The sequence below is a fragment of the Sinohyriopsis cumingii genome, unplaced genomic scaffold (assembly GCF_028554795.1).
Source record: "Sinohyriopsis cumingii isolate HCF-2022 unplaced genomic scaffold, ASM2855479v2 utg000695l, whole genome shotgun sequence".
NCBI classification, from domain to species: Eukaryota; Metazoa; Mollusca; class Bivalvia; order Unionida; family Unionidae; genus Sinohyriopsis; species Sinohyriopsis cumingii.
In genome coordinates this window covers 5,758,371-5,782,806 of record NW_028315924.1, presented here as the reverse complement: position 1 = coordinate 5,782,806, position 24,436 = coordinate 5,758,371, and the positions used below count along the sequence as shown (strand labels likewise).

The 24,436-nt window shown below is 36.6% G+C and overlaps 1 protein-coding gene across 1 annotated transcript in view; it reads right to left on the bottom strand.

The window, feature by feature from the left end:
* LOC149773315 (uncharacterized) overlaps positions 1-24,436 on the bottom strand; it is a 60,313-nt gene that overhangs the window by 6,163 nt on the left and 29,714 nt on the right. Inside the window, exons 4-6 of the mRNA XM_089946475.1 lie at positions 17,733-17,940; positions 13,972-14,250; positions 5,422-5,700 (exon numbers count right to left, since the gene is read on the bottom strand). Coding sequence (XP_089802601.1) covers positions 5,422-5,700; positions 13,972-14,250; positions 17,733-17,940 — 766 coding nt within the window. The remainder of the gene's footprint in view (positions 1-5,421; positions 5,701-13,971; positions 14,251-17,732; positions 17,941-24,436) is intronic.

Genomic DNA, 24,436 nt, shown 5'->3' with positions numbered 1-24,436 from the left:
AACTTCAACATGGTTGAATATCTGGTTAACCTGAAAAGAGCTGGAATACCGAATTTTCCATTTTGGAGCTTGCCATCATTTTAATTTAGTGTTCATTTATTATCAACAAGCATTGGACCTAGAACTGACATTGTGTCTAGACAAAACAGCAAACATAAAACAAAACCATCTTCGACATGTCCAATTAGTATAAACATGCCTACAGTCCACATTTAAGACATTTCACACAGGAGCGTGGCATATACAAACCAAGTTGTAGGAGAAAAGCAGATGTACTCAGATTATTATTTAGATATACTTGAATTATTGTTTTGAATCCAATGACAGCATTAAATCTTGTTATTAATAACAAGCAACACATACATAAACATACATTTATAGATCCTATATTATCAATGTTTATGTGAATCATTTTTTTTATTCTGTTGTTTGTGTGGAATCATTTTGAATCATTATTTTATCCTCTTACTATTTAAGGATCTTTTGATTGCAGATCAGTTTTAGATGTAGTCTCTAAGCATGCACCACTGAAAGAACCTCGAGCAAAAATCAAATACAAACTTATTGATATACTACTGAAATTCTAGACGCTATGAAAACACAAGACCGATTCAACGTTATGGGAAACCATGCACAATATATGGATACATAAAATAACAGGCATGATGATAAAAGCTAAAAAAACTTATTATCAATCGTACGTTGAAAACAAAAAGAGCGACACAAACTCCATTTTGAACGTCTTCACTAAACTCAGTGGAGGACCACACAAAGATCAGACAAATAAAGTTCACTCACTTCTTGTAAATGACACCATAGTCACTGATGACATTGACATTGCAAATGTTTTCAACGATATTTTTCACCAACATTACCAGCAAGTTAAAAGAACAACTGATAGAAAACAACTTTAATGAACTGAAAAAGTTATGCAGCAGCAAAATCACTAAGGAGGTATGGTTCTCAATCCCACCAGTATGAAAATGCTTTACTCAAAAATGTTTCAGTGAACGTGGTATCAAGAAACCTACAGGACTTGATCAGATCGGTATACGACTCATTAAAATTTCTGCCTCTGCTATTTAAGATAGCATAACATTCATAATCAATGAAAGTAATGCAACCTCAACTATACCCAAAATATGGAAAACTGCAAAAGTAACTCTGATTCACAAATCTGGTTCTAAGCATGATGCTGATAACTACCGGCCAATCTCAAATCTGCCAAACTTGTAATAATTGATTGAAAAGCATGTCAAGGGCTCCTTCATGTCATATTTAACCAAGCACTTGCTGTTACACCATAATCAACGATGCTTAATCAGAAAAATTCATGCGAGATTGCCTTTATCTTCCTAACTTGATTATGCTTGAATAATAGGATCTGTATTTGTAGATTTCAGGAATGCTTTTGACATGTTGGATCATGAAGTGAGAGAATACAACATGTATGAATAATTAATGTTCTCTGAACATGGAACAATTAGGTTCATTTCTATTTATTTTATTTATTAATGACCTTCCACATTTACCCAGGGACTCAATATCATACAAAGATCTCTCAACATTATCAGACATCCAAACCACAAAGCATGAACAAATTATGATAGTGATGAACTATGTCTGACATAGAAGGATAAAAATGTGAAAATGGTCTGTCATGATAGATTACTTGGTGTTCTGGTAGATAAAAACCTATCATGGAATGAACATATGAAACATATTAGTAAAAAAGTCAATTCAAGTTTATGGCTTCTTATTAGGATAAGACATTTTCTACCTAAAAGGTACAGACTACTAGTTTATAACAGTTGCATACAACTATATTTGTATTGTAATACAGCATGGGGTAATCCAAACGATAAAAACATACCTAAGCAGGCATATCTTCTAAAAGGAGCACTTAGCCTAATATCAATCCATAAACAAAACAAGGTAAATTTAGCAGGTAAGTTAACACTATTGCCTATTAAAGACCGAATCTGGTTGAGAAAACCAAATTAATGTAAGGATATCCAATAATAGTGCTCCTGAATATTTACAATCACTGTTCCAGTATAGCCTACATTGTAATACTCCCCACCTGCAGTCTATGTCTGCCAAACATGATAAAATTCCTAATCCAAATAAGGAATTATTCAAGACAAGTTTCCAATGCATGTACCCTGGAACTTTGCTCTGCAATAGTATTCACTCCAGTTGAGATTAAAAAATCCCTACTCTATTTCCTTCTTCCAAACCCAATATATCCAGTAGCTTCAGAGATGCAGCTACAATAAATAAATTCCTTTGTATGAGGGCCTCAAGGTAGATTAGTTATTAGCTAATTGTGTTACCCTCTTTAAATGAAGTCATTATTATTATTATTATTATTATTATTATTATTATTATTATTATTATTATTATTATTAACTGAGTGGTCCCAAATTGCTCCCAAAGGGAGTAACTACCTCGTGTTGAAGGAGTCACTTCTGAATAGCAACGAGCTAACCGAGGAAGGACTTCGCAAGAAGTTTAAGTATAGCAACCCCGAGAGAGGCGATACATTCACCCAGTTGGTCGGTAGGATGAGCAATTATTTGCAATGATAGACTGTGGCAAAGTCGTTGAGACATTTGACACCAGCTATTGACAACTTGTGGCAAGGAGGTATATCTGATCTAGAGTGAAAAGTCCCTCATGAATATATATGACATGGCAACACAGGCCAATTTATTCAAAGAAGCTTGGGGGTGTCTCAGAATGTAATTTCACAAGATAATACAGGTGGAAATCAGGCTAAAGACCAAAAACCTTGGGTCCACAAAAAACCTGGTAAGGATAACAATATAAATCACAAGGGCAAGCAATGTTTCACTTGAAAACTGTCGGGTGATTATTTCCCCGAATGTCCTAAAAGAGAATGGATTAATCCAGAGAGTCGATGTTGCCATTGAAGGCTGACAGTCAGTAAACGGAGAACATGCTTTTTCCAGCTATGGAACATGGATACAATATACAAGTCTGAGGTGCGTGCAGAGATTGGTTGTGATGCTATTCAATCGATCAGCAGATGTATTTTTCCAGAGCAAGGGTACAGTAGGGCGGTGATAATGTCAATGGACATGAAGTCACCATTTTACGAGACACAGGGTGTACTATTGTAAATCTCCTTGTATGTTTCTACACCAAAATAATCGACCATGTTTCCGTCACAATGACAGGAATCGAGATGCCTTTCTTGATCTGAACTGTTGTGCATAGACAACCCTATATATGAGCTCATGACTGGTGATGTTCAGGGCTCTAGACTCCCAGCCATGTCGGACTTCCGATTCCCAATCGTTCAAGCAATATAGACTAGATGACAGGTGGAGAAGAATAATCAGCCTCTGCATAAATTAAAATTACCGGAAGCCATATATCATATCTCCCGTGAAGAAATGTAGGATGAGTAGGAACGTGACGCATCTTAAAGCGCGACCTTGGAGAAAGTTTTATCCAGTACTGTGAAGCATTGAAAATGTTTAATGTAAAGATAAAATTATACGTCTGATAGTAGGAAGTTCTTGTAGCTAGCTGTTCCCCAGAAATTCAGGTCGCATGTACTTAATTTAGCGCACGAGTCGAGTATGGGAGGCCATTTAGGCATGAATGAAACAACGGTTAAGGTGTTACGAGAATGATATCAGCCCAGCGTCAACAGTGACGTGGAACGATTTCGTCGTTCATGCTAGGATTCTCAAAAGATGGTCTTAAAGGAAATCTTTAAGCGCGAACGCAGGGAAAGATGTATCCGGTACTGTGAAGCATTGTAAGAACGGGGTCCTATAGATTTCTACATCGAAAAGGTTTAATGTATAGAGAATATTCTTTGCCTGAAGGTAGTAAGTTTTTCTAGCTAGTTGTACCCCAGAAATTCCGGTCACATGTACTCAAGGTGGTGCACGAGTCGAGTATGGGAGGCCATTTGCGTATGAATAAAACAACGGTTAAGGTGTTACGTGGCTAATCTCACAGCTAGATCCGCCAAATGTAGCATAGCCTATTCTAATTTGGAATGCTTGAGTCATCTTGCAAATATTTTCGGTCAGATGAAACCTCACCGAGACTAAATAGAATCAATCAGTGATGCCCCCAGACCAGATATTAAGAAACAAGTAAGATGTTTAATGCGTTTGATATGGTTTATTATGAAATGTGTTAACAATTTTGTGGCTATAGCCAGCCCATTAAGAAGTGTCCAGGAAAGAGCAAACAAATAAAGATTCCTGGGGTGTGTGTGCCGGGAACGAGAATTTAACTCTTTAAAAGGGAAACTGACACACGCGTCAATCCTACAGCTGCTAGAACTGAGTAAAACTTTTGTGCTGAGGACTGATGTGTCCGATACGGGACTAGGAGCTGTTTTGCTACAGTAGCAAGATGGGATGAAATTGTCCATTGCTTACGCAAGTAGGAAACTGCTCCCTCAGGAGAACAACCTACTCCGTGATTGAAAAAGAGTGTTTAGCCTTAGCATGGTGGAACAGGAAAATTCTACACACCTTTTCGGGAGGGATTTATCATACAAGCAGACTATCAGTCGCTCTTATACTTGACCAAAGCAAAGGTCACGAATACAAGATTGATAAGTTGGACATTGTCTCTGCAGCCAAATAGTTTCCGAATCAATGTGATTCAAGGATAGGAAAATATGGGTGCTGATATTTTTTAAGTCTGGTGTAATTAGCAGATCATTTTCTTTCATTATTTGAAATCGGATGTTTCCATAAATATTTGTATTCACATTCCGCGATTTTCCAAAAGTGTTGACACTTTTTAAGGGGGGTATGTATTATCACGGAATTGTATATATCTATCATATATTTAATATTTTGATTATTATTAAATACACGTACTCGTGGTTTCGTTTCTGTGTATACAGCGTTACCCAAGGACGGTTTATGTATACCATATCTTATTTCGAAATGGTGAGTTCGGTTCATCGGATTAATAAATCAGCATTGCCACAGGTAAATTAAACAATCTTACAAACCTTTTAGATAATCATTGAGCTAATGTTGCATGGTTAAAAACAGCACTTTTTTCATATCAGATTACGAAAACGGGGCTTATTTTGTGTGTGGGCAGGGGGTAACCCCAAAAGTCGATGCCATTGTTTGGGTCGGTCAACACACTCCTGCTGTTCATCTGTTTGAGTTATGCTCATACAAGCGATACCATCGTTTTTACCACCGAAGTGACCGATACGTCTTGTGATCATAGTTTTGTTCTTTTGTATTATATGAGTATTTGTAGAGGTTAATCCATGAAATTAAATAAAATTAATGATACTACTGCATATTCAGCTTTGTGTTTGTTCTCCTTATTATTATCATTAATTATCATTTAGTAGTTGCCTCATTGGTAATGTTATCACAATTGTTAATATAAACTCACCTTGCACTGACAGCCTTGATTTTAAGGAATAAACTATTCTGTTAGGATCAGTGTTGTAAGCTTGGCAGTAGATTATCTCATCATGGTCTGCATTACTGGCGATGAAGTTCAGACTGGGTCCATTTCCTCTCTTCTGTGATCCAATGTACCAGTCTATAGTGGGATCAGGGTGACTTATTCCTGTCATGCAGGTCAATGTTATTGGTTTCCCTGAGATAACCATCAGTATATCCGAGACATTCTGATTATTCTGTTGCAGAACTGCCCCTGTAACTCTCACTGTAAAGATATACATGAAAAAATTTAACAACATGTTTATAGCCATCTATCCTTTCAATTAGTGGCATTTAAAGAACTTTGGCATGAACTGATATGCCCATATTTATATTTTCCAGTTGTTGAAAAGAAACGACAAACATACTGCAAATATGGTATCCAAAACTTGCAGGGTTCAATCTAGGATTCAGCCTGACTGGTCTGATTCATCAGCATCTTCAAAAAGGGAGAATCTGATACTGGCCACTACATTTCTCAAAAATTCATTTTTGCTACATGAAAATTAGAGTTTTGAAACTTGTGCTTAAAAATGTGAAATATTCCTCAAACACCTAAATACAGAATTGTATTTTGTCCACAGAGTATAAATGAATCTAATTTATTTGTATTATCAAAATTGAAGATTAAACTGATCACAATATATTTTGATTGGTCTTGGAATAATGCTTTCTGATAGGTTTCAGATAATGAACTGTTGGTAAAGTTTTGATTGGTCTTGGAATAATACTTTCTGATAGGTTTCAGATATTGAACTGTTGGTAAAGTTGTTACACTTGTTCCTTGTTTGTTAGTAATAACTGTCACACTGTTTATAACTATTGGATACATTATCACATCTCATCGCAGTAATTCAGCTGTTCAGGATGACTCTTTCACAAACTATTGGGCTGTAGTCACATTGTATTTGTCTGTGTACCTTTACCAATTTTCTTACATAATTATATTCGCTGCAGAACAAAACTCACTTCCATAATTGTATATTAATCAGCTTAGGCTGCATGTCTTTCTACTGTAATGGTATAGAAGTTATTAGTACTACAAGTCAAAGAATAATTCTTGTTTTGCACAATACTGAGAATGCATTTCATTCTTTATTGGCTTAAGCCAGAGACATTTTGGCTTTTTTAAAAAGTCATGTTGGATTATTTGGGTTTAAAGATTCTGACTGAATGTGATATTCAACTGACATGAAACATGTTAGTGGACATCGTCTCTATCAAATGGACATAGGCATCGTTTACTGGGTATGACTCCTGCAAGCATGCTTTTTAGAGGTTGAGAGAGAGAGAGAGAGAGATAGGGGCAATAATTTATCTATATCAATATCAGATGATTATACACATTTCCTAGCTCTAATGAAGATTATATTTTAGATAACACTGACATAGTTGGAATACCTCAAAAACTGTACTATTACCACTGTACTTTATTAATATACAAAAGGCTAATTGACACCATTTGCAATAAGTTAATCCTTTCACTTTATTTAAAGAAATCTAAACAAACTTGCGCACTGACTTGACGAGACCTTGTTGATCTTCTCTTGAACAGTGCTAAGTTATGATACTGTTTAAACATCAAAAGTAATCCTCTCACGTATGTAAATTTAAGTTCCCAATGATAAAAATAAAACCATTGAATTTATGCCTAAATGCAAACCACATGCTTAGTCCTTGAAAAGTAATGACCCAGAAATGAGGTTGAATACACATGTGCATAACTACAAACTTTTGTTCAATTCTGATTGAATTTATACTGTATGGGTCTGGTTATTTAATTTATTGTTCTATCTGATTGGGCATTGATTTAATTCCTTCATTCATTACAAGATAAAATTGTTTCAAATAATATAACCCTTTGGAAACTTTAATGGTCTCTCCCTAATAAAGAATTAGTTTGAGCAGATATTCTACAGAAATAAAGATAGTGACCATTGTAAACACTGTTAAAAAAGATTGTGACCATTGTAAACACTGTTATAAAATTTTAGCATCAGATGTCAATTTCACCCTGGGAATGGTGCGTTTCTAATATGAAGCATCTGACTTGCTACACTGTAGTTTACAGCTCAAATTATGATCCCATCATTAACAGTGGAAGTCTGGTAATTGTTGTTAGTTAATGTGACCTCCAAGTATTGCTGAAATGATTAATAATGTGGAACATTGTCAGATCTTAAAAGTTGAACAAATTTAGAGCATTTTGCACGGTTGTATCCATGCAACCTATTTATTTATTCTTGTACAGAAAAATATAAAAACAAAACTGTTATCATGATAGAAAAATCTAGTCAGTCATATTGAAATGATGCATCAGTAACCTATTTATAATGCAGACCTAAGATGTTTAATTATTTCAATGCAGTTTCATGTTTGCAACTGTTGGAGCATGAGACCAAATAATTAAAACATGCAAACCAATTTCTTTCAACAGCATTTAGCCAACTTCTCTATTTGGTATACTGCTTTGCAATTAAAATCTATTCAGTGCATGACACTGGATTAATTCCTCATCTCTCTCAGTCAATCAGTGGATCGAGCAATCGACAAAAATTTTTCTAGCATGATGTAATGACTTAACGGAAATAAAAGACCTATCAGTAGCCATAAGATCAAGTTCTGTTTACACATTAAGCTCAAATAGGCTTAGTGCTTTCTGCTGCATATTACAGAATCATCTACTTAAAACAAAAACTTCAGAAAGTGCTAATGTATTTATTTCAAGCACATTTTGCACAATGAATTTTATTTTAATATATTTCTTAATTCTGTGTTGCAGAATATACAGACACATTTATTTTCTTATTTCTGTTGTATTTCGTGCAATATAATGTGTTAAGTATCATATGAAATTCAGTATTATTAGACTCCATGCAGTGAAAAGAGATATGTAAAAAGTCAGACATCAAATATTGTTCAAAAAAATCACATACATTCTTGACTGGTGTGAAAAATTATTGCACAAGTTCCACTAGTTACCCCATGCCTGAGCAAGGCCCAATCAGCTCAAATGTTTATGGGGGTATCCAAATTTTCAAAAGGGCCATAACTTTCCTCAAAAGGGCGCCAAAGCAAAAGTATATGTTTCTATTTACTCAATTTGTGCATAATTCCCAATAAACAATTGACTGTACGTTTGTGTCTGAATACGGGTTTTTCTTGAGGGGGTGGGGGTGGGGGCTTGATCCAGTCCTGATGAATTCTCAGTAATCTCTTGCACTATTTCTTCTGACATCCGATCACTGGATTATAGAGGGATGATTTAACTTGACATCTGTATTGTAAAAAAGACTTTGTGCTATTCTTTATTTGAAATACACTGATCTTGTGCTGAATGAAACAAAACATAAATATCCTGGGTGGAAAGAACAAGGATTACTTTTCATGTTCAAACAGCAAGATAAATTTATATTGTTCAAGACAATATCAATATGGTGTGCCTCTTATCAAGTCTTTGCATATGTTTTTACAGCTTTCTTTGAATAATGTAAAAGTGTAAACATACTGTAAAAGAAATCAATCAACCTTCTCTAAATGCATTAATTAGACAAAGTTTTTTTCTTTTCTTTTTTGTTGTCCCAATTTATGTGATAGAAATTAAGATCACTTGATTCTTAAAATGGTATATGTTTGTAAATCATGTATCTTCCATAGGTTATGATTGGACCATAATTTGAGCTAAATGTATCAAGTGCAATGCGGCAAGTCATTCATGCGATAGAAATGTACCTTTCCAAAGATCAAAAGTGACATCTGATGATGACGATGATGATAACATTGTATAAGTGTCATTGCTTTACTTTTGAAACAAACTTATCTTGTGATGAATGAAATAATAAAAAATACCAAATTCCGAAATAATGATTTAACCCCATGAAATTTACAGTACACAGTCATTCAGAACTGTACAAGAGAATTGCTGTGTACATGCATATTCAATCTCGTAACTGGATCATTAAAAACACATGGTTCACATTTAAGTGTAAATTCAGAGGGATTTTCTTTTCTTGTTTATGTATTTAAAATGAAGATGCTGCTATCTGGAATTTAATTGTCAATACCTCAAAGGATTATATTTCGTGTTTAAACAGTAGGATACATTAACACCGTTCAAGAGAAGCTCATCAAGGTGGGCCTCTCATCAAGTCATCGTACAAGGTTTCTAAATATACGAAAAACATACAAGACTTTTAAAATTAATTTCTATTGTCCATATATATGATTTAAATAAAGATAACTGATTGCTGAAATGGTATTTGATTGTTAATCACTCATGACGTCTCAGTCTTTCCATGGGTGGTCTTCACTGATCGGCTGTTGAATTGTCAATTAATAACACTGATCAGTCACTCCATGAAGGAAATTCCATCAGCGTGTCAGCTAATGCAAGGTAGTGTTTTCTATGTATTTTATTGATTACTTTATTGCTTATTTTAGCGCAGAGCGATAGTGAAGGATATTAAGTCCCCACCACAACACGTAGGGTTCTAATAATGAACATCAGCTGCACTGTAATAAGGTTTGCTTAATACATGCGTACATGTGTATCAAATTTAAACAGCTTACCTGTTTATTCCAGTACTTGTGTGCACAATTTTCATTGTTTATGAAGATGAAGTAATATGAAAGTTCTTTTGTAATTATAAAAAGTTAATACAACATAGCACATACAATCTGTAACCAGTTTGGTTCATCAAAGTGAATTTAATTATTGTAAATGTCATCAAACCACTTTAATTTCTAAGAGATTAACTATATGAGCAAAATGACTAAAGCAAGTCAAACCATTCTGGCATATTCCATTTAGGGGTGAGACGCTATAACTGTGTCACATGTTTATACAATTCAAAATACACAACCTATGATACAACACATTGTTGATAGAAATATGAACTTCATGGTCTTTCCTTCTTTAGAAGGTCTGACAATGGTTAGTAGTGGCCTTTCATGTGTGTTGCTTGTTTTTTCTGTATGCTGATTATAAGACATATATAGATTTAGCATCTACTAATAAATCATTCTTATCATTGACAAGACAACAAAAATACTTTCAAACAGACTGTATGTTAGTTGTCAATGAGTTTTACTCAATGTTTTAGGCTATTAATGGCAGGCTCCTTTTGATCAGATGCTAGAATCGCTTCAGCCACCAAACTCTGCGTATTGCACTGAATTACTGCTTTAAGAACATTGTATTACCAATTTCATGTCTTATTTCAACTTGGAAAAAATTGTGATGTTATCCTCAAAACTGAAGAAATAATGCATTTAATTGTGCAAAGAAAATCTCATCTAGAACAAGTCCAGCAGACATTGGAAGTGAATACCAACAAAATGTATCACACTGTACTTCCTGCTTATGCAAAATAACACCATGGCTCCAGGTACTTTTTGTTGGTTGGTGAAGCAAGAAAACTATTTACATCCACTCCCAATCTATAAAAAGGAAATTTTAAAATTTACACAAGGTAACAAACTCGTGCGGTTTGAAATCTGCCCTCTCACCAGTTGTGTGCTAATATTATTTATCCATCAGCATGTTTAATCACTGATAGACTATCTCTGCGACAAAAAAGGGACATTCAAATTCTTACAACATGTACAATTTAAGCATTAATGCTGCCAGGAATTTATCTAAAAAATCTCCGATTGTCACCAACAATGTTTTCGGGTGTAGAACAAAAGAAGAGGAGAAAGAAATAGCCATATTTTAATATTTACCTAACACTTCAATATCCATCTTTCTTCCTACTCCACTCTAAAATAAAAACCTTTAAAAGATTCACATTATGTTGATTATTTCTGATAGTATTCTATTCCCTTTCTGTGCATGAATTGTGTTCTTTGCTTCCAACTGAAGGGACATACACACAGCTAGCTTAGCCAGCTTAAATAAGTTGGGGAACTGATCTATATGGTTATTATGTACAATATTCCAGAGCTCACATGTATTATCTGTTGGATCCTTCTGCTCCAAAGTAAGATTTTGAACTAATGTGATACTGCAGGGCTAAACTCTTGGTAAGAAAGAAATGAAAATGGCATTCTAATTTTCTGTACTTTAATTTGGCTCAGTATTCTGCCTTTACTACATTTAATTTCGTCATACAGATGAAAAGGGGGATTGGCTTGCATACCATCTATATTTGTCAATCCAGCATATAAGTCAGACTCATATTTAACATCATTTGCGGGCTTAAAATCACTCACTGGTATATTTATAACAATTTCCCAGCTCAAATAATCTGACGTAAATCATTACTTTGTCATCATCAGCCTGAATTTGGAGAATGTAATTGTCATCTGAAGATGAAATACACTGAGAATCAACGACTTTAGTTTTTCTAGGTAGTCCAAATTTTAAAGAAGCATTTGTAAAACTTCTTTCATGTTTCAAACTACAGCATAGTGTTTGTTCCAGGGCACAATATGACAAACAAGTTTAGTTTCACAACCATTCATGTCAAGCTGAAGAAACCAGAAATATCAACAGTTGACATCCTCAAAAAGGTGTCGCAAAAGTGCTACTTATGATGCCCCTAATGGCATGACGTATGTCGCCGTAAGCACTTTACAGGTAAATGTTAAATAAAAATTGTATACTTTACCAACCACATTTTCATATGCAAACTTCCAACTAATTTGATGGAGTTCTTTTGTATAACTAATCTTGAATTGAGCAAATTCAAATAAATTTTGCATGATTCATGCAATAGCCACCTTAGCAGCATCTCTATTTAATTACTTACAGATCAATCAATGACCAGTTGATTTTAAAGTTTATGTTGCTTAACCAAAACTTCATGTCTGTCACACAGTGAATAAGCTACCTTAAGTTATCATTGGTGGTTGTTGCTTACCCTGAACAGGAACGAACAATAACCACACATGAGAAATCAAGAACACATATTTCACTGTTTGAGAAAAAACAGGTATTGTAGCATTACAATTCAAAGTTATCAAGATACAAATCAACAGAGAAACTTCTTTTAAAAGTGGTTATTAAAAGTTGAAAAAAGTACTTCATTATACATGCTGAGCACATGCGGAATATCTCTATTACTCTGAACTTCTTGTTAGGCTAAGATGATTAGCATGGAAATGGGATGGGAGAGGGAGCAGATTACAAACCTAGTCACTTTGTGATATTTACTGAAGGAAAGTGAGTACTTCTCAATAGTAGTTTTCATTCAATTGTGAATCTATGGTCTTAAAAGAGTAACAGAAAAGAGTGAGAAGCAATAAGCATTGTAAAATTCAACAAAAATGTTATAAAAACAGGACTTGCAGTATTGCAAATTAAACCCCTAAATAACCCTAGAACTACAGCTAAATGATAAAGCATGAATGAACAATTTCTTTGAAAAACAGATTATATCGTCCATAGGTCACAATTAAAATTTTATAAAAACAAAACTATTACCTAATGGAAAATAACCTTGAAGAGGGTTCATGCTTGAGGAAATCAGCTTGTAATCTCTTCTCTTCACACATCAATATGATTTTACTGCAACTTTTATACTAAAAATATGACTGATGCAGATAAGGTCTTACTTTTTTCTTTCTCTTGCAAATTATCAAAAAACAAAAAGAAATTTTGAAGATTCAGCTTACCAACACTTCTGCTACTGATTGGATGATTTTACTAAAATCTTGTTGACTAAATGGTTGATATAGATGTACACTAAGATTAACTTATTAGGCACATTTCTTGAAATAAAGCTCCACCACCTAACTCTTTTAGGAATTCAATACATTATCAAATAACTTCCCACACTATATGGGTGATTTTAATGAAGCTCTGATTGTTGGATACGTCAAAAGTGCAGATGTGCAATGAGATTTTTTTCTTCTGTGGGAGTGGTGCTGTGAGTGGGAATAGGACATTTTTAGAAAAACGTACAAAAATAGTGCATTGTGTGAATTCATCTTCACTTATTCATTTGCTAATGATTTTACTGGAACTATTTAGTATATGTATGTGCAATAAGCTTTTACTTTCCTCTTGGTGGAGGGGGAGACTTCACAGAAAAGTATCACAAAGAAGAGTGTTTTGTGAATTCAGTTCAGCATTGCTTCTTCTTCACTATTTGCAAGATTTTAATATGAACTTTGCAGTCAATATATGTAGACGGTGCTTCATATATAATAAGATTTTACTTTTCTGCTCTGACCAACATGTGCAGAACTTCATTGAAAATGTATAAAAACAGACGGTAATATGACAATTCAACCCATCATCACACTGCTTTGACGATTTTATTGAAACTTTGTGGTCTAGATATATATGATTGGTGAAGTCGTGCAGCAAGGTTTTACTCTCTTCCAGTGAGGTCGTAATGCTGCATCCACCTAAGAGAAGTATGTTATAAAGAACATGCTTAGATGCTTGGATGTGCAAATCTAAGACTACATTACGTTAAGTTTACTTACCCATTTAATTAAAAAAGTAAAACAGCTTGAATACTAATGTTATCAAACTGACTAAACTCACCTTGTACCAACAGAATTGGTTTTAAGGAATAAACTATTCTATTAGGATCAGTGTTGAAAGCTTGGCAGTAGAGTATCTCATTGTTGTCTGGATTACTTGGGGTGAAATTCAGACTTGGTCCACTGCCTCTCTTCTGTGATCCAATGTACCAATCTATATTGGGGTCAGGTCGACTTAATCCTGTTATGCAGGTCAAGGCCACTGGTTCACCTAAGTTTACAGTCAGTATATCGGTGATGTTCTGATTGTTCTGTTGTAGAACTACCTCTGTGACTCTCACTGTAGTGATACAGAAAATGTCTTATTTCTACAACTGGTACAGACAAGAACTGCACATCTCATTATTAGTATACTAATACGGATACTGTTAACATGTGACATCTGCATGAAAACATTTGCACAGAAAAACTTGTCTTATGGATATAAATCTTAATTAGTAATAATCACTCAAAGTGATTTCCACAAAAGTTCAGTTTTAACAAAACTTGTGGTGAATGACCACAGCAACACCAACTTAGCAAACCTCCATCACACTCCCCTATCAATATTAGAACTGTTACTATTTTAGACTGGGGCCCTGAGTGGCCGAGTAGTCTAAAGCGCTCTTTGTTACAGATCAATGCCATCTCACCTCTGTCTGCGTGGGATCTAGTCTCGGATTCAGCCAATGTAGGTATGTGAGAAAGCTTGCCAGTAACTTATTGTAGGTCAGTGGTTATTTCCAGGGGTTTCCCGGGTTCTTCCTCCGCCATTAATACTGGCCGCCATGTATAGCCCATCGTGTGCTGAAAAATGGTGTCAAAGCCTATATCAACAGAAACAAAGAACTCCAACAACAAAAACAACAACTATTTTAGTCTATGCAGCTGCAGAAGCCTACATCACATTACTAACTGTTAAATCCATACTGTTCAAGCTGTGTGAGAAACAAGCCTCTTCTTCGATGTTGCGGGAAGCATCAACACTGTATAATTGCTTCTCTATACAGCTAGAAAACTATGATAATGTACCATTCCAATGGAGTTGTGCTCCTTCACTCTTCATTAACATTAGCACCATTGCTTCATGTGTATTGGTTAATGCAATCACATGACCAAGTATACATGACAATAGGATTTAACGTGAAAGAAAATGTATAATGTTATCTGAATGTCATCTCCAGCTTCATTTTGATCACTCCTCTGTAATAAAACTATTTTTTGCTCAGCTCCATTAGATCTCCATTGAAATCGAAATTTTTAAACCATGTCATTTCCGGTAGCATAAGAATTAGTATGTTGATTTTTTTCTGAGTGTACTCTGTGCCTTATCTGTGTATGAATACTGTTCTCTGTGTTTCTCTCTGTAGATGTATATACTTACCTAGCTTAGTCAACTTGAGCAAACCGGGAAACTGTTCTTAATGGTTGTTATTACAATTTTCCAGAGCTCACATATATTATATTTTGGATACTTCTGCTCCAAATGGGATTTTTCACTAATATATGCTCTGCCTAAGTATCACGTTCTTGAATAGTGCTTTATGGTTTTTCCAGAGCTCACATGTATTATCTTTTGGATACGTCTGATCCAAAAAGGATTTTCACTTTTTAGAATCAGACGTATTGTCTGTTTCAAAATGCTGTATTGGGTTTTAAGTCCATAAATACCTTATTCTGCTTGTTCAGAAAGATGTATTTTGAACAAATACAGATCATTACCTATTAATTTCATTTTTTTTTTCATTCGTATTATTTCATTTTAAACCGAAATGGAGACTGACCAGAGTGTGATCCATTTTTGTCCATTGAGCATGTACATCGGACTTGTATATAACACCATTTGTGGTCTCAAATCCGCTCAGTGATATCTCCATTAACATTTTCCCAGATCCAGTAATATGATACACCTCTTTATGTTTAAAAAAGTATCACTGTCATCTGCCAGTTTTGCTGAAAGAAATCATGCGAAGATAAACAACATTGTGAATCAGACATATGTTTTCCTAAGTATTCCATATTTTCAACGCGTATTTGTAAAATTTCATTAATGCAAGGTCCAAACTATGACATAATGCTTGTTCCAGGGCACAATGTGACAATCAAATTTACTTTAACAACCATAGAACCCAGACATATAACAGTTGCCTACCTGAAATACGTTGTGAAAAGTGCTATGATAGCTCTACTGGCGTGACTTATGTCAAAACAAGCACTTTAAAATAGAAAAGTTACATAAATTTTGTATAATGTACAGACTGCATTTTCATATGCCCCACTTTCAACAACTATGTGGTAGTTCTCGCACATAATTGGTCTCAAAGTGTGCCAATTCATACCAGTGTTGCACAATTCCAACCATCATGCACCATGGCAGCATCTCTTTTTAAGCATTTTAAGTATTTTACCAAACAATTATTAAACACTTCTGTGCAAAGTTTCTCTGCTGGACATGCTATTGGGATAAAATAATTAGCATGGAATTGGCAGTGTTGTGGGGTGGGTGGGTATGACAAGTTTTTAACTAACAAAAATGAGCACCTGTGCCTGCAACAGCTGTCTCAGATGAATTCTCAATTTAATGAATAACATGACAAATGACTAATAATTATTCATGACTGCAGAAGATTAAAATAACTGACATTCAGTAAGAATCATTTTATTACAATTTTCCACGTCTCATATCAATATCTGTATCAGTACAGCAAAAGTAGTCATGCTTTGATATACTGACGAATCATTTCACCTCTATGTATACATTCTCGTTGATGCAAAATGAATTCCCTAGCTAGCAATGTATTTATTTACTTATTTTGAATAAGGAATGAAATTAAAATTTTATTTCTAAATTTTTGGCAGTACCTGAATTCCAAAATGATGATAATTGCATCACATATAACATATGGCTATGTATCTCTTTAACTAAATTTGCATTTCACAAACTAATATACTTTTATAATTATTATGTTTGGTTTGTGACAAGAAGAAACATTTTAATTCAACAGTGTTTATATGGAAATACTGAACTGCAAAACTGTCCTAATTTAAACCATTGAAGACTGCTACCCTATATGTTTATCCAGCTATGCTGATGTACGCTTGGAAGGAGATGGAATGGATGGGATACAGCTTTAAACAAACATATTTTGGAAAGAGAATCAGCTTGGAAATATTATGGAAATAAAAGGAAAGCTATGACAAAGTAAAACCAAGTACACAGCTCTTTTATGTAATATCTTTCAGAAAGAACAATGAAGTTTTCAATGGACGCAGAACAGCATATAAATTTCTGCCATATCTTAATATGTACATCCACACATAATCAACAGCAACGTATGTTGTACTCATACAATATTTCTGATATGTGATCTGCCATGGACAATTGTGGGACGATAGCCAAGAAATGAAAACCTCATATTTTTTTTCTACATTAACACATACATCTTTATGTTTCCTTAGCTAGGCCACAAACAAACACCAGAGGAAATGTTACCACTGTATAATTTGTACATATAAAGGTATAAAATGTGCACCTGACCTACAACAGAGTCAACATGTGGTGCTATAAAACCCACTACGGCTGCAATGAAATCAGTGATAGATTTCTAATACACTGAGTGGAATTCACTGTTCATAGTGGGCAATTAATCCCTTCCCTCTCTGACCACAGCCATCAAACTGTGTGGACAATCCATAATTCACGATGTGCATACTGTAGCAAAAGAGGCATGCCACAAGTTTATGCAAAGCAATACTTTGTATACTGAAATTTTTTATCCTTACCAGCAAACCTGACAGACTTTGTTGCACTTGCTCTGATGTTTATAAGGGGATCAGGAGAGCCAATCTTACAGGAGAAGATAACTGTCTTATCACTGTTGTCGCTCAGTATGCTGTTTCTCTGGAGAAACAAGGTGCTGATATAGATCTTTTCTGTTGATGTGCAACCATCTGATGTAGATGTCAGGACACCAGTTGCAATGTCCTGATTCTGAAATTTAAATACACTAATTTCATAATGAATGCTTTACTTTCATCTTTTTACAATCAACTTTTTAAAAGGAAAAAGATACAGATGCTTGAAGGATTAGTTATACAGGAGGTCATCACTAAGGATAAATGTCCAATTATTTCCTAATCAGTAGTGTAAATATACCAAGACCAAGTCCTTAACTCGACTTTCATGATGTCAGGAAAAAGTCTTGTATTTAATGTAATTTAACAGACTCACTGACGCTATGTCTCTATGGTCTTAAACTAAGACAGCAGCAGGGAGGGCGAATCGGACATTTTGTCCAATCGTCATTTGGCTTAATTAATACTTTCTGCACTCAGCGGATCCGGCATCGTCAGCGCCTGGTAAAAAAAAAACGACGTCGTCGTCGGGGGGGATCGTCCAATCGTCATTTGGTTTAATTAATACCTTCTGCGCGCCGATCCCAGCGTCGTCAGCGTCCGGTAAAAAAGCGCGACGACCGCGTCGATGTCATCGCCCTCCCTGCTGCTAAGTGGCTACTTACAATGATCTTACAAACAGAGTGATCACTAACTCCTCCTCTTGTAGATCAATTAGGTTATTTGACTGATCGGTAAGTTTAAAATTAATTCTCGTTAAAAACCGATTATGGCATCGCATATAGACCGGATTAATCGGACTCTCAACGATTAAAAATCCCGGAGGGGCTGTTGGTGAAAATGAATAAAGGATATACCCCTGTTGAGCCTGATTTGATTGCTTGGTATTCACCTGGTAACTCCCTTCGATAACATCACACACTAGATTGATTGCTATCACAGACGTAATATTTACGTTGTATGGAGCAATATGCCTACCATCCTCTCCGTTATCGTGTCTGAGGATAGTTGATGGGGCGAGAAAATCATTAAGAGATTTTCTTAGTTCTGGTGCGTTGTATCCTGGAAACTTGAAATCGGGTAAATTGGCTTCTGTGATATTATACTCGGTTAGGAATTTTTGTTTATTATCATCGCTGTTAGCGGATATTGTTTTAACGATTCGTTTATTAATATAGTCCATGTCTGATATAAGTTGATTTAACACCTCAACGTGTTTTCGTGCTTTTGTTTTCCGTAGCTGTTCTAGTTGTAATTGGTAATTACGATTAATCTCGATAAAAGCATCAGTGATATCATTTAAACTAACTGTGACCACGGCGGATGATTCAGGAGTTTCCTTATACGGAAAATACCATTGCATGGTAATCCTGTTTTGAAATATAAACCTACTGGGTAATAACGTGCTTTCTATAATAGACAAATCATCTCGATACTGGGGGGTAATCTCGTGATACGATTGCGCACTCGTGTGCAAGTCCGCGGAGATTTCATGAGGTGGATTCTTGGGCCATCCTAGTATGGTTCTTATTGAACTGTTATAAATATCAACCATATACCCCGGTGTGCTTATTTCAATCGTCGACGATAACGTGGGTTCATGAACCGTAATAGCGATTTTTGATTCTTTTCCTGTGATCGATTTTATCCTGCGTTGAAATTCTTTATTGATTTGTTCTATTTGGCATGACCCAGTTGGTATTGTAACCTCCTTCCAGTCTGGGGTTTCATCGGGTTTATTTGTCCATGCAAAAACCAGCGAGTTATTAGGTTGTTGTCCGTTAAATGCGTCCGCTCGGATATTAGGCCAACTGTGATATACTCGCAATTTTGCCAGCGCTATTTCCTTCACTGGAACCGGTGATGGGAAGTTCACACTGAATTCGGGTTTCGTTGACGTTATCGATATCATACTTGTTTGTACCGGAGTGGTGTTCTCCGCGATCCGTTGAAGTAATTGAAACCCTTCGGGGTTCAGCGACATTATTATTATTTGCTGTTTTTAGTGTTTAATTTCGACACCGAATATTAACAACCTGCTTGTTTTCAGGGGGGTGTTTTAAGCCCATTGAAGTGGTTTCCGGCTTCCAGTTGAAAATTTTCGATTTTTGACATCGCGGAGCCATACAACTGGACTATCGTGGAGAATTCAACATCGGATATGAACGAATTATCAATCGACAACGAGATCAACCCGGATAATTTCGAGTACGCGTCGGATACTATTTGATGTTTTACTGTATACTCGTTGAGTTTTTTCTGAGAACACGATGATATCTTTTTAGTGATTGCGTTGGCGACTCCAGCAATTGTTGTCGCCGCGGAGATAGCGATTGGAACGGCGATCGGGGCTATCATGGTCACCGTGGATAAAATGACACCGGTACCGGCTACTATACCGGACACCGAGTACACGGCCACGTCGATGGCGGTTATTTTACGACGGTATTTTTTTTATTTTTGCGCGGTATTGTTCGGAAAGCGTTTTTAAGCTCGCGGAGAATTCTTTTGCGGTATCGAATCGATATTGATGTGACGTCGGTGATACCTCTGATTCAATTGCCTTGGTGGTCATTTTTATTTTAAGAGAGTTAGTGTTTTCAATTACTTACTTAGATCCACTACAAATTCCACATACCATGTAATGTTTGTCCAAAATAGACTGTTATCAACGGCTCTAATTATAAACCGTTCGGTTGCATTCTTGTCAACGATTGTTGATATTGTATTGTTAACCCCGGATGAACTCGACGATGATATATTAAACTGCATCGCTGAAATCAATGTCAATCGATAAATGCCCTTAACAGTTGCGGTGATATTTACTGTATCATGCGTAGGAGTCCAATCGAATGATCCGTGTTGAACCGTGTATACGCTATTGCCGATGCTCCCATGAGGTGTTTTCATTTTTTCGAGTTGCTCTGTTATTCCCGGTAGTTTGTCTTTAATCGCTGCAACATCAGTTTTGACCGCTTTTATTCCCCGTTCATGCACGTCCATATTAGTCCTGATAGCTGTAATATTATTGTCGACTGCTTTTAATTCCCCTCCATACGCGTCTATACTTTTTTTGTTCGCTGCAACATCAGTTTTGATTGTTTTTATTTCCCGTCCATTCGCGTCTATACTTTTTTTGTTCGCTGCAACATCAGTTTTGATCGTTCCTATTTCCCCTCCATGCGCGTCTATATTCCTTTTGTTCGCTGCAATATCAGTTTTGATCGTTCCTATTTCCCCTCCATGCACGTCTATACTAGTTCTGATCGCTGTAATATCAGTTTTGATCGTTCCTATTTCCCCTCCATACGCGTCTATACTTTTTTTGTTCGCTGCAACATCAGTTTTGATTGTTTCTATTCTCCATCCATGCGCGTCTATATTATTCTTGTTCGCTACAATATCAGTTTTGATCGTTCCTATTCTCCGTTCATGCACGTCTATACTAGTTCTGATCGCTGTAATATCAGTTTTGATCGTTCCTATTTCCCCTCCATACGCGTCTATACTCTTTTTGTTCGCTGTAATATCAGTTTTGATCGTTCCTATTTCCCCTCCATACGCGTCTATACTTTTTTTGTTCGCTGCAACATCAGTTTTGATTGTTCTTATTTCCCCTCTATACGCGTCTACATTTTTTTTGCTCGCTTCAACATCAGTTTTGATTGTTTTTATTTCCCCTCCATACGCGTCCATACTTTTTTTGTTTGCTGCAACATCAGTTTTGATTGTTCTTATTTCCCCTCCATACGCGTCTACATTTTTTTTTTGTTCGCTTCAACATCAGTTTTGAGCGTTACTATTTCCTGTCCATTCGCGTCTACATTTTTTTTGTTCGCTTCAACATCAGTTTTGATTGTTTTTATTTCCTGTCCATTCGCGTCTACATTATTCTTGTTCGCTGTAACATCAGCTTTGATTGTTTTTATTTCCTGTCCATGCGCAGTGATATCATTTATAGTTGTTGTAATCTCATCCAGCTTGGTATTTTTTTTACCAAAGAATTTATCAAAGTTGTCATCGATCCTGTTAACATTTTTTCGTAACGTGTAAAATTGGCCCGACAGCGTTGTAAACTCCGAAATAGTATTTTTTATTGCTGTCATATTCGGTTCGGTTACCGTCGGGGTCCCAAAAAAACTAGCGGTAGTGAGTTGTATATCGGTGACAGATTTTTTCACCTCGGTGACAGATTTATTCACCTGCGCGTCAAGTTCGGTCACCGATCTATCCAACCTTATAAAACCGTCTTGGATTAATGTTATCGTCGATAGATGTTCACCCGGTTTGAGTCGTCCGTCGCCGGTATACAGCGCGATAGCGTTCTCGGCGGCGTCACGCTGTCGTGTTAAAACGTCATCCAGCGACACATTACTGGATTTCAATTTACCCTGGCGGTCTTGAAATACAACTATTTCACCTGGGTCAACACTGGTTAGGTTTAACGTATCGGCGATTTCATCCTCGATTAGTTTTTTTATGTTATCGGTGGCGGACGTTTCCGTGGATTTCAGCGCCGAAATGGGTCGTCCCCAAATATCAATCATCGTTATTGTAAAAAAAACGGTGTTTTTAATTAACCCGCCGGGCCTCTACGACCCCACTAGTGTATTCGTTTACAACCACATGAGGTGGTTTTCGCGATGATGAAATCGCCGCGAGTACGTTCAATACCTCACGGCCACATATCGGTGGGTCACTTAATTGCTGTGTTGGCAGCGTGGAATAAAAAACCGGGGCTGAACACGCCCGGATATACCGCATGAACTCGTTCGGCGGGGCTAACCCGTATGAATCAAAATAGACGATCGCACGCGGATCAATCGCGTACGCAACCCAATGAGTACCCGCTCCGGAGGACCCATCGAGGTTAATTATGCCGGTTTCAATATTCCTTGGTGCCGCCGGTAATTGATCCCTCATAAAAACACCCCTGAAGTTTTTTATCGCTAACGCGTCGGCGGCATCTATTAAATCAAAATTAGACATAGGAGTCATTAAACGGTTCACGGTAGTCTTAGACCCTTTCCCGAATACCATGAATACGGGGTTCCCGGTAGTCTTAGACCCTTTCCGGCTACGGATCGTTTTTTTTTATAGCCTTTCCCGGTTGCTTTCTTCAATGCCATCCCCGCCGCGGTACCAACGGCTCCTAACGCCGCCGCCTTAGCCACTGCTGGTGCGGCCGCGGCAATCAATGCCGGAATCGCAGCTAACAGCGGAAATATCCCACCGGTCTTTTCCATGTTTTTAATCGCTGCGGCCGAGAAATCTATTTGAATACCCTTTTTATTCTTCATCGCATCACTGAAATGTTTTATTTGACGCGCCGTCAACGATATCTTATGATTACCACCCGCCATCTGCGACGGCTTCAGCGTTATTGTGGTTCCGCATTGTTTAGCCGACTTTGATCGTAATTTCTTGACTTGACCATCAGTCAACTCTACACTGACAACACTATACGACATTTTATTGTAAACGCGTTTGTGTTTTCAATTACATGTTTTCCACTGGCGCATCAACGATTCTCATTCGTCCACCAACACCTTCTAGCAGCATTGATTTATCGCTGAGAATGACAGCAACCGCTCTATAATCGGCACCACCCGGGGCTATACGAGCTCGGAAGTGTATATCAACGACGGATTGTCTCGTTAAATCAAGATGTTCCAATGAAAAATAATAAATCGGATACAGTTTTTTAAAATCAAGTTGTGATATTTGCAAACCAGTGTCGACGTTTTGATCACGACCCATATATGACAGCAATCGATGATACACACGTGCGATATGATTGTCGCCGTAATTAAGCTGTATATCCTCGGATGGTTCCTGTTGTCCGTTTATTCTCAGCGAAACATCCCTGACTCCTAATTGAACAAATATCATATGGCTGCGTTCTTGATTACCCAATCGTTCGCTATTCTGTAGCGCTATGAATATATGACGCGGGGCTGAAACACCCTGTTTTGATGCCAAGTGCCATGTAAATGTATCAGCGACATTATCCTCTTTAGCATCAGTTGTTACCGCTAGCCAACTCAACAACGATTTCCCTCCCCGTTCCATAAATGATAGCAATCGTGCTTCCGTGGTAACTGATGGAGTCAACACCGGCATCCACAATGCTATTTTAGTTAAAACGACTTTACCGTTATCGACGCCAGCAGCACGCCATATTGCATTGTTATCATCGCCCCTTCGCGTTAGCGCGATTGTATGCTTAGCCCCATAGATAACTTTTCTGACATTTCTGCAAAATCCGAATATGTGATGGAGTGGAATCGCGCATGAAAACTGTCGGTGTTGTCCTTGCTACATCCCTACTCGTGTTGCAAAGCCCATATTGTAATTATCGTTAGTACTTTTTATAACAGTGAAATCAGCGCCTGGTCTTGTCCTGCGGTCTGGGTTAGCTGCTTCAGCTTGATTAGCAGCTGAAGTATCTTGTGGTGTCAGCACGTTAATGTACTGAAGATGATCAGCGTTATTAGTGGTGTCCTTTGCGAACATCATAGATGGGCCCGCCGATCTTGTATAATCATCCGAGTATCTCGCTAACCCAATTATCGTTGTTGCAACATCAACCTCGCGTTCTATTGATTCAATTTCTCGCCCGTCAATAAGAT